Raw genomic sequence first — 12,429 nt, forward strand, 5'->3', positions numbered from 1 at the left:
GGCAAAAGCAATTTACCGCGGTTTACTGTGCAAGGGAAAAAATAAAGAAAGAGAGAAAGGGGTGAGAGAGGGAGAGTGCGTGTATAAGAGAGAGAAAGAGAGAAAAATAGCTTTAGAAAAGGTTTTTTTCGACAATATATTAAACGCTAAAACTCTGATGCTAGCAAAAGTCTGTCGAAGCAGTTGAGTCCAGTGCGCCAAGTCTAATCTCAGGACTAACACTGAAAGAGCTTACTTCAGAATATTTGAAAAGATAACAGAACAAAAACAAAAAGTGTACCCAAAATCATCATAAATATGCCTTAGCCCTAAATGTGGCATATAATTATTTCGCCATACTATTAACAGGTTATATCTCTGAATTATGCCAGAAATGGCTAGTTATACGCTGCACAAACTCAGATTTACCAAAAGTCTAGATGGCCCTTGCAGTCACGTCTGTCAGCGTTGAACTATTTTTTCAGTATTCAAGTTGGCAAAAATCTGCCTTTCGACAAAAGCGATTGATAAATACTTAAATAATCGATGTTAATTTACTCCGAAAAGTCAATATTAAATCCATTGGTCTGGGATATACTTGTCGAAATTTTAAAAAAGGAAGAAAAACTGAAGGTTTGCAAAATTACAAAAATTGTGATATTATTGTTAACTTTTTAAACAATCATGTTTATAACTCATGTTTATTGCTCCTAAGTTTTGTACTAATTGCAATTTTCAATTTAAGATAGAAAATAAATATTCTACACAACGTTTAAGTTTCTTCCTGAAATAGATATTTGGAAGGTTTAGCCATTTTACTTTAAAACCATCAAGATTCCACAATGCATCTTCTGATGGGAGCTCAGGTAGGCCTACCTCAATTGACCTTTGAGTAGGGTCTGGAATAAACTTGAAGCGTCATATCTCAATATGTATGATCTAGCAGTAATCATACGAAGACTGTAGTATATCCTACTTCACAGACAGCCTGAATTTCACCAATATTATCTACTGGAATGTTTGACAGATGATGCGCTGGATACATTGTTAATACTAAAACTTTTTTTTAGCTAGGGTAAAACCTATATGTCCTAGTTAGTCTCAACACAAAGCCAAAAACTGTGGGATAGTACATTTTTAATAATGACAAAATTCCAAATTGGCTAATATATTAATATAAGAACTATCCACAACCAAGACAAAATCCTCCGATTAAAAAGCATAACAAATGGCAGGACTCATTGTTCCAGACTAATATACAGTCTTTTACACACAGATCTGTTTCCATATCACAAATAAATAACATTAAAAGTATAAGTTAAGCCATTCAGAAATTAAATCGATCAAGCTCATTTTTTATTTTCTAGCATCAATCCAGTTGATTTTCACAACTTTTAACTTTTATAAAGATATTTCCTGAACAAATGGAAAAAAAGTGAGGCAATTGAATGTTAAACGATTTGCATTTAAATGCCAATTTCACTAAGACTATTCTTAGTGATCGAACACTTATATTAAGACTCGAACACTTAAATAAACCTAAAACCATGGACACTTGTTCTAGCAAATGATTAGTAGATTAGAATTAAAAACGTTTCCAAAATAGTTTCATTTTAGAAAAATATTAGTTGTTCTGAGCAACGTTAACAGCAGAAGTCTCGATGGTTTTTGTCTTTCCCTATTATTTTATGAGGGTGGTTTGGAATAATTTTTGATTCTATTTTTCTCTTGAATAGAAGTTGAATTTTGGTTGGTCTATTCTTATTCCTTTTCACCTTATCTACTCCAATTCCTTTTTAGATGTTTGTAAGCGGGCAAACATAATCTTATCTTAAAACAAGGAATATTTTCTTTTTTTAGTTTCCAAGTTGTTTGTTTTATAGACTTGAACGATCCGAGTTCTGACCGACTAACTAGCACTCAATGTCTTTCAAACTAGTCAATTTCATTAGTCCCCAATGCATCAAACAGTAAACTTGACTCCAAACTAAAACACACTATTAATGGCATTTTAAGTTGTTATAGTTTAGCCGTTTAAAATCAATAGACATACAAGTAAAATAACAGCTTAAAATTTCTCCTTTAAAACATATGTGCTTGTTCATATTTTGTTTTAAACCTTGAAAAATTGATACGTAGGCATCTAAAGGTTTAGCGAGATCTTACCATCTTTCTTGGAGGCATGGTCTACACAAACTAATCTATACCGAGCGTGGACTGTGGTCAAGAGGGTGGGGGGGGGGGTAACGATTCTACTTCCCAAATTAAATCAAACAACTAAGCCACAACTGTAGGTCCTTTAAGCAAAATCACTATTAAGTTAAATAAGAATGTTATCAAGGTCTGTGAGGCCCCAAAACTCCGCTGAAATTAGTCTTTTAACAGTAGTACAAAACTTGAGCGCTGTTGACTTGAAATTAGGCTAAAACAAAAAATTATTTTAGCCATAAATAAGCCAAAACCTTTTCGTAAAATGGGGTAAAACTTCTTCTAGCAACAGAATGACTGATGAGAATACATATAAAAAAAAAAGTTTGGCTTGTAGGTAGAACTCTAATTGTTAATAAGCCAAAATCTAAAAAAAGCTACATAATAGCGGACTAATTTTCTTTACTGACGAAGCAAAATACAAACTGAAGCTTACATTATCAATCATTTACTTGCATTTATTTGGTTCAACTAATTTACGCATTGAGAAGACATTAATAGCAAAGTTTATACTAATATAAAGAAACAAAAACTTTGGCCGTGGAAACTTCGAGATACTTTAGCCACAAGGACTTGTATTGCAACGCCGTCAAGAAAAAAATTCAAACCACCCATTTAACCTAACTTAATTTTGGAACATAATGCTACATTGAAAGGAGAAACATCAATTTCGCACTTTCTGGTAAAACAGAATAACCTACAAAATAACACCAAGACTTAATATACTGTGACTTAAGATGTGTTGTACTTTCAAACGTAACGAGTGAATTTTTTTTTAATATGTAGAGACAGATGTTCGAAATAGCTGCTTTCTTAAGCGTTTGCTGAACCTAGTAGAGATAGACAGAAGAAGATATACATTTAGCAGAAGATAGAGAAGATTCAGTGTTGGTAGAAAATATTTCGGAAGAAATTAGCGTTGATACAGGCTTTCAGAAAAAAGTTTTTTTTTTTTATTTCAATTGTCAACTTCTTTAGCGAGAATGTGACGTTAAAATCAAGCACCAAAAACACTAATTTGGAAGGTGTGACTAAGGTCACACGAATTCTATTTATTTGAACTTTAGACTGAGAAGAAAGAAGGTCAAAGCATTTCGAATATAATATAAGAGTAACTATAACCACTATGGTGACAGTCGCAATGAATTGTGTATGAATAAATTAAATTGTGTTCTATAATGACGAACAGAAATTATATGAAATACGAGAAACTGAAATTAAATGAGTTACCAGGTGCTTTGAATTGTTACTGCAAAATTAAGCTAAAAATTGGATGTTTCGACAACTGTCAAAATTTTTACGAGAAAGTAGGATTTTTTTTTATGGATTTTATGTTTGTTGCTAATGTTACAAAATGATACATTAGACCTAATTCTTCCTGGACCCGGCGGAAGGGAGCAAATACCCCCTTACGGACTGTTACTGGTGTTCTTGATGTTTTCTGCAACACTGGGTCATCGGAGTGAGATAATGCTTCTAATCAGGTTTTTTCTTTTTCTTTTGGTTGGGGGGGGGGTTGGTTACTTATGTAAAACTACGTGAAATGCATTGTTAGTAAGTCACTGTTATAAAAAAAAAAATCATTAGTTGGTTTAAAATACAACTATATAAAATCAAAAATTAAGACTATCATCTATAGGATCAATAATACAAGAAAAATTCTCTTCCACAGCAAGAGTGCCCGAAACGGGGGGGGGGCTTCCGGTAGTTACATTTGATATTTTAATTACGCCTATCAAATTAACAGTTGTTAATACACGTACACATATATAATATACATATATATATATATATATATATATATATATATATATATATATATATATATATATATATATATATATATATAAAGAGTTCAAATATCATAAACGCTAAACTACAAAAAAAATCTTAAAAAATAAACAAATTCCGCGAGAAACAATAGCAAATTTGGTGAAAAACACATAAAATGTGCAATATTTGGGGAAAACTATAAGTTGCTTTATCTTTTTCCCCTCTAATTCTTTTTGTCGTAAATGCAGGTGCGCAAGTGTTGCTAAAAATGTGGAAGAACAATGACAGTATTTATAAACAAATCTAATAAAATCATAAGCCTCTTTGTGTATTAGCGCTTATTTAAGTAGATAAAAAGCCTGTTTTGTACGCGCGAGAACTGGTTATAACTACAAAAGGGGACACAACAGATGAGTAATAACCATACACTGGAAAAAAATGAATTGATATGACAAACACAAATTATTTCATATTAAACAAAAGCTTTTGGGAGATATAATCCTGACAGCTTAATTTATTTAGCATTATAATTTTTTTAGCATCAACTGGTATGAACTTTAATTCATAGAGAATTTGCTAAACGTTGAGCTTTTTCTTGTAGTTTTCCAAGAAAAAAAACATAACTTGAATTTCTAAAGAGTTCCAAAGAATATTTGGAACACTTCTGATGCGGATGTCAACATGTTTATGATGTATGTGACAAAAAAAGAGATAACAAAAAAAAAGATAATAAGAGACAATATAAACTTGCACAAACGTACTCTACTGACACAGCCAAGTAAAGTTCGATATCAGAAAAAAAGGATTAAATCTTACCATATTCATCATAAAAATACAACTTTCTTCGATACTGCTTACGAAGTAGAACTCTCACAACAAAGAACAAAAAGCAAAAGGCACCAAATGCATAAAAACAAACATAAAATAATAAATCAAAAAATGAAATAGCCGAATTTGTTTCAGGCTCAGGCTTCATAAAATATTCCTTTCTTTCAAAAACAAATCTATTAGGGAGCTTGGAAGGTTTCGAATATCTCTTGATTTTCCACCTTTCTCTCAGCCCTTCTCCAACTTCAAGCAATTCCCTTTCTTGTCTGTTGCTAATCCCGTTATAAAAAACACGTTTCGAATCATTTAAACCTTCAAAACTCAAATTCTCTCGTCTATAAAGTTCAACTAAATAGTTCACCACTTCTTTTTCGTTCCATTTATTATCAACTCGGCACAAAGGACACTTTATACGGGAGGGAAATTCTATTTTTGGATATTTTGGATCTTCACTAACATCTTTAGAAAGTCGAATGTTTGCTTTGTTATGGGCTTTCCAAAGCCATAATACAGCGTCTTCCTTAGTTTTAACTTGCGACAAAGTTTCATTAACTACTTTTAGAAAATGAGTAGCACATTCTCGACAGCCAAAGAAATACTTTACGTAATCTTTAATAGCTTTCAAAACTTCTAGCGGCTCTTTGGAGTGGGGGTCAAGATATGAAGAAACACTTAAAGTATGAAACATTGTCCACAGGCTACATGGATACCCACGATAAACAGGCCTTGACCCTTTACATCCTTTCCATTCTAAATTCTTCCATTCAGGAGTGTATTTTTGTTCGTAAAGCTTTAGTTTTTCACCAAATTCTTCACCTTTAAACCCATCAGCGTGTTTATTAATATAATTCATTACAATTTCTAAGTATTCTCCAACTCTTTTACGAGCGGGAAAGTATTTGTTCAAGACGAGCATAAAATTCTTCAACGCTTCTAATTTTTCTCCAGTCACTACTCTCAACAAGGCTACTTCATGTTCCAACAGATATTTAAGCCCCTTTTCAATATCTATCAAGTAAGTCACATCTGGAGTAAGTGGTTTAAGAGGGTAAATCGATGTTGTTTCTTCTGTCTTACTCTCTTTTATTTTTTCACTCACCACCGAAATTAAATCCGTGTCTCCTATATATCTTTTCTGTAATTCCTTCAATATATTTTTATAGTCTTTAGAAGAAATATTCAGCGGTAAAACAGCACCCGTTTTACTGATCTCGAAAACGGATGGAGCTGTACTTGCATTAAGCGCTTTAAGAAGATTCAAGTTAGTTTGTGGAACACACAGAATTGGTGGCATTTCTGGTACCCCGCATGCATCTAATATTATTTTCTGAGCTTCAACAATATCACCTGTCACAATTACAACCGTTTTACTAGTATTCGACAATCTCAGGAGTTCAGCAATATTTTTAGCAGTCACGGGCTGAATATTCGGCCACGTAGAGGAAGCATTTCCAATATTCTGCTGTGCTGCTAAATACAGGACTAAGGATTCCACTAAGCCCTGCACATCTCGAGAGCCTTTTACATCTTCACCCAAAGTTCTTTTAGTAGCATTTGTATGAATCACTCTCATAGTTGGGTAGCCCATTATGTCATAATCACGGCATATTTCTGTATTATTTTCATTGGCACAATCGATTGCACCAATTTTAACCAACTTGCTCCAAGGTTGCACGCGCTTTGCGAATTCCTTAAATATTGGTGCAAAATATTGACAATGTCCACACCAGCTACTGTAGAACTCCACAAGCCACACGTGCTCGGTGTCATTTAACACTTTTGGGTAAAAATTGTCTTTGCTTAAAATAACTAATTTATCACTAGCATTGTAGAGGGCAGGAAATTCGTCGTCAAAAATGCTTGCAGATGCGGCGGACGGAACTAAGGCAGCAACAATTAAAAGCAAAACTAACGACTTCATTCCAATGGATCGCAACAACCAAAAGGGTTTAAACAAATAGCCCTAGAAAAGAATACAAGAAATTAGTGATGAAATATAGAAAGTGACAAAAAAAATTAAGAACGCAATAGTGAGATAGTCATCTTTCCATACCATCTCTAATTTCTTGCTTTCTGTGTCGTCCCCCTCACTCTCAAGAAAGAACAAAGTAGTTTTGAGCGGAAATAATAACATTAGAGCACAACAATAATTACTTTTCTGAAAAGAGGGGCAACAACAGTCTTTGCAATTAGAATACTTTACACACATAGTTTTGAAAAGGAATGTAATTAGTAATATCTAAATATAATTAAGAAAACTACGAAAAAGTTAAGTGATTTAATTGATATGTATTTGTTGGAGCAATTACGTCCGTTTTTCTGTTTGTCACAAGCCTTCTGGAAACCCCACCCCCTCCCTCCGCACCCAGCCATTCTCTTCATTAGAGAAATCATTGCAGTTTTTGTATTGTTTGGCAGCAGGTATCTAACACATGTTCATTTTTGTGTCCAAGCTTTTTCTATGCTTTAAATATATGCTACACTTTCAAATTGACAATGCCTTTAAGGATGGGATCCCGTATGTAATCTGAAGATTGGTGTAGGGTTGAAAACCATCACAATTTGTTTTAGTTCCCAAACTTTCAAAAATACCTTGGGAGGTTCTTCAGACAAGTCTTGGACAGTTCTCCTTATTTCCCCTTTAGGGGTGCTGGTGCTAGCCTTCACATTGAGGCCTCTACAGTGTGGGCATAGATAGTTGCCAAATACTTCTAATTTCAGTCACCGTCAAGTCACTGACCGTTCTCCCCAGAGTCTGACAAGTAATGGTTGCCAAAATCATATCCGTGGGGTTAATCCCACTGAAATATAAATATCCCTTGACAAGCAAACAGAGGTGAGAGAAAAAAGTTCTTTTGTGAGAACCAGGTAAGAAGTTCTTTTGCGAGAACCATGCCTAATAGGCATGGGTGGCTCCCATTTTCTTTTGAGGAGTGAGGATTGTCTGCCCAACCTGAAGCTGGCGGGTGGGGTTCTGAGAATGGGGGGAAATACTATTTGAACATGAAAAAAAAGGAAGACATTTCTAAAAAAGAGAACAATAGAGAGATAGGGAAGCCATATCTAAAATTACCACGTCTGAAGGGAAAGCAATAACCCAACGGAAACCTTTGTAAAAATTTTGCTCCTCGCCTCCTAGATTTTGAGATACGTTTCTTCTGTAGGTTCATTGAAAAACACTTTCCTGGTGTTTTCACTGAATAAATCAAACAAAAAAATTCCTCCTTTCTTGATTTTGAAAAATGGGGTTTGCCCCCACCCCCACCACATTTTCATGAATTGGCCACCAGTTACGCGAGTTCCCCCTTAATAATAATAATAATAATAATAATAATAATAATAATAATAATGATAATAATAATAATTAATAATAATAATAATAATAATAATAAAAATAATAGGCTAATAATGGTAATCTTCTCTTTGCATGCAGATATGTATAAGAAAACTAATCCGATAAAACGAAACGGCTGATAAAACAGATGAAAACTGTAAGTCGCGTCTTACAGTTTTTCAAGACAGAGGATAACAACAACTTGAAAGTAAATTTTCATATAGTGAAATTCAAATTCAGTGAGCTTTTAGTTTGAAAGTTTTAAAAAGCAGCAGCGTGGAAAGTAGTGAAAAAATTGTGTCAAGTTACCTGAGAGTGATAGCTACTAGGGGTGGATTGTTACTAGTGATAAATCACTACGGCTGACAGTCCTGAACAAAAAAGGATTTTTGGGGAAGCAATTTTTGTTCGAAAAGACAGATTTTTGGGGAAATCACCAATAATTTGGGGATAGTGGAAGCACTGGTATTTTTAGACAAAATCTGGCAACAAATCTTACTAGGCCATGTAACCTGCCAGGCTGCATTGCTCCTATGCTACCCTACTTTTTGCACAGCAGAGCACAACTTGTGTTTTGAAAGCTTTTCATTGAGCAAAAATTATTTTTATATATTAAAAAAGTATTTCTGACCAAATCTGTCAACAAATTTGAAAACTGCCAAGTAGCATTGCTACTTTGCTACCCCACTTTTTGCATGGTGGCCCAGCAGAGAGTTCTACTTCCAGGCCCCTTAAACAAAGATGAAAGTTTTGAGAGTTATTAAAGCGAATAAAACATCCTTACTCTGAAAGTTCTTTTGAAGTCAAAAAATGAATCAAAACGTATCATTTGACTTATTTGGACCTTGGACATAGCGAGAAAATCATCTAAGGAACATTCACTAAAATGTTTGATAGTTTATAAGTAAGTATTATTTCAATATAACTATGAACTGAGTTATTCACCTGCCACATTAATTAACTAGATTAAAAAAGCCGCAGAGAAAAGTAGGAAAGAAGATAAACTGGAAAGAAGATAAACTGGGCGGGTTGAATAAGAAATACCAATCATTTTACCAAAAACACGTTTGTTATTTGCAAGTATGGTACTTGAATGCTGATGATGAATTTAAGAACGTTTTAGCATGGAGTCGCTCAAGTTGGTATCTAAAAAGATAATTCATTTTTCAATGAATTTGTTGACCATTTTCATTACCATTCTTATCATTTCTCATTTTAATGTATTGACCATTATTTTTAGGGAATTTCCTCAAAAACATATAAATTACGATTTATCAATATCCCTCGGAAAAAGAATTTCAAAAGAAAAAAAAAAGCCGAGTTGATCTATTCTGCTTCTGAATGCCCCAATCAAAGTTACATAATATCTAACAAAACTCTAAATATTTTTGCCTTATTTAAAAACAATTTGGAAACGTACCGTATTTATCTAGAATATAAGCTCTTCATATATCCAAAAAGCAAGCATATCAGGTTTCAAGTGGCATTTACTATAAAATGAAAACACTTGCATTTGTTTCATCTGTTCTTTTCAGATCTTTTGTTACAATTAATAGAATTTCTCTTCGTTCTATTTCATCTATTACGTGCACGCCAAACAAATATGGTAAAATCTGATAGCAAACCACATATTCTCCAATGAACAATATCTGCATTTAGAAACTAACTCATGCTCATTACAAACGAGTTATAAAAAGTACTGACAATTCGCAAATAAAAATTTTACTTGTGGGCATCTCGAATTTTATGGTTAGCCTGTTGACAGTCCCATGCCTCCAAAGGAGGAGGGTGGGCAGTAGGCTTGCAACTCAGAACCAGGGTCTGGGGAAATATAGCCTGCAAAAGAAACATCAAAGAAGAAAATAGCCGGAATTCCCTTTTCGATGACGATTCCTGCACCCACCCAACGGAAAGATTTTTTAATGCGAAAATACCAAATACCTATGTCAAAGGTATTTGGGATTTGAATGTCAAATACCTAGCGCTTGAACGCTGGCACAGCTACCAAAGGAAGAGCAGTTGGAGAAGCTGATGACCCGCTATCGATTAGATATAATGGTCTTCTTGGAAATGTGATGGCTGGGAAACGGAAAGCAACTACTCAGCAGTGAAAACATCTTCTAATCTTCAGTGGCCAAGAAACAAGACGCGAAACTAGAGTGGCCAGTCATTCCAAACCTGTGAAAAAATCACTGATTAGCTGGAAAACCGTGAGTAACCATATTATGACTGCTTGATTCCACGGGAAGCATGCCAAAATGACCCAGGTTGCGTCCATTCACCAAGCTATGAAGCCAAAGATGACCAAAAAGACACTTTCTATAATGGATTGAACTCTTTCCTCAAAGATGTACCCAGATCTGACATCCTCGATGTCAGGGGGGGTTTATATGCGAACGGTGGCAACGATGGAGACTATCGTGCCGAAGTCCTGGGCAACCATGGGGTTGGAAGACACAAAGCAAATAGAGGTGCAAGCAGAAATGGCTCAGTCCAATGGATTAATTGTTGGTGGCACTCTCTCCGTCCACAAAAATATCGACAAGTACTCTTGGACTTCACCTGACAAACGTACGAGAAACCAGATCGACCATTTTCTGATAAGTAAAAAGTGGCAAACATTGCTGTGCGACGTACGCACATTTGAATGCACTGATATCTTTTCTTACCATAGCCTTACGGTTGCAAAAATCAGAGTTAAACTGTCAGATCCATGATAAGTGTAGACAGCAAGGCAACGTCCCTTACGATGGTAATAAACTGAACGATCGAGAAATCAGGTTGCAGTTAGCGCTAAAGCTCACCAACAGGTCCGAAGTCCTCAGTCCACTGAATGATGAAGACCAGGAGACGGCTTTTACGGTTATCACACAAACTTTCAGTGATACCACCAATAAACACTTGGTTGCCGAAAAGAACATGGATCTCCGCCGAGTCCTGGAATCTGATTGGAATCTGGAATCTGGACTGAAACCAGAGGAGGCTGAAGAAGCTGATAGACGGGGAGACTCCCACTCAGTATACTGCATCACGAACGAGATAGTTGGAAAACGTTCAAGAATGAGACTGGAAGACTCCTTACTGACCATGACAAAGTAAATGAAGCCTGGGAGACGCATTCTGAATCTTTTCCAAATAGACTGTCACTGCTCCAGATTGACAATATGCACCATTTCTAAGCCTAGCCATTGATATTGAATTAGCTTCTAAAGGGGAGATACTAAAGGCAGCTAAAAAGCTAAAGTCCGGCAAGTCCCAAAGAGAAAATCAGATTACGCCCGAGATGATAAATTGCTCTATAGCTGTATGTATAACTGCGTGGAGAGTGCCCTTTACGATAATCTGGAGAACAGAAAAATTTCTAAAGACTATAAGAAAAGCAAACTGGCAAAAATATTCAAAAAAGGCGATGCTGCAAAGTGTGAAAACTGGAGAGGTATCAGTACCACCCTAGTCTCAATACTTTGTAGACCATTAGCTACTATCCTGGTTAGTAAGATCCAACCAGCACTAAATGACCATCTTTGGGAGGAGCGGTACGGATTCTGAACGAATCGTTCGTGCACAAATCTCATTCACTTTTAGAATGCTCTTAGAAGAAGTAAGTTAATGCTATTAGAATAAGTAGTAATGAGCGGCATGAAATGAGCCGTACTTAGTCTACATAGACTTCAAGAAAGCGTTTGACTCTGCAGATCACCGAGCCTATTGTTAGGTACTCCGATACTACGGGATCTCCGACAAGCTCGTCCAAATCATAGAAGCTTTCCACAATGATAAAGAATACTACGTGAAGACATGAGATGGGAACACCTGTTTCCATATATTTACAGGGGTGAAGCAAGGTTGTATGCTATCACCACTGTCATTCATCCTCATCGCCAACTATATTTTTTTAGAGCTGGGACGACCATGAAATCCAGTTGGAAAATAAGAGACTCAGAGATATAGACTTAGCAGATTATGTCTCCTAGATACCTGCAAGAAAAAGCAATATCTCAACCAACCCAAAGCTGCTACCAGACCTTTCTGTTTCAAAATCACTGCCATCAAAACAAAAAATAAGACCAACACTGGATCTCCAATCCGCTTACGCGGTGCAAACCCGACCAATGAGCAAGTCGTGGAGTTCAAGTACTTAGGCAGCACCATCCACAAAACCAGTACCTGTCACACAGAAGTCAAGCTCAGAATTGGCCAGGCAAATATATCTTTCAGGCAACTGACCAAGTTCGGCGAAGCCAGCAGAAATTCTCTCTGACTCAAGCTGACCCTGTTCAACAGCAACCTCCTCTTGACGCTTTGTT

General features: G+C 35.6%; 1 protein-coding gene across 4 annotated transcripts in view; it reads right to left on the reverse strand.

Moving 5' to 3' along the window:
• The window catches only part of LOC136024927 (E3 ubiquitin-protein ligase MGRN1-like), a 99,706-nt gene that overhangs the window by 69,357 nt on the left and 17,920 nt on the right, over positions 1-12,429 (reverse strand). Inside the window, exons 1-2 of one of the 4 annotated variants that reach the window (XM_065700509.1) lie at positions 9,543-9,694; positions 1,100-6,751 (exon numbers count right to left, since the gene is read on the reverse strand). The exons of 2 other annotated variants lie outside the window; for them this stretch is intronic. In XM_065700509.1, coding sequence (XP_065556581.1) covers positions 4,766-6,709 — 1,944 coding nt within the window. In that variant the 5' untranslated portion in view covers positions 6,710-6,751; positions 9,543-9,694 and the 3' untranslated portion in view covers positions 1,100-4,765. Of the gene's footprint in view, positions 1-1,099; positions 6,752-9,542; positions 9,695-12,429 lie in introns of those variants that run through there. One more of the 4 variants, XM_065700508.1, reaches the window with a different exon arrangement.

Source organism: Artemia franciscana, chromosome 3 (assembly GCF_032884065.1).
Source record: "Artemia franciscana chromosome 3, ASM3288406v1, whole genome shotgun sequence".
In the NCBI taxonomy this organism is placed as follows: Eukaryota; Metazoa; Arthropoda; class Branchiopoda; order Anostraca; family Artemiidae; genus Artemia; species Artemia franciscana.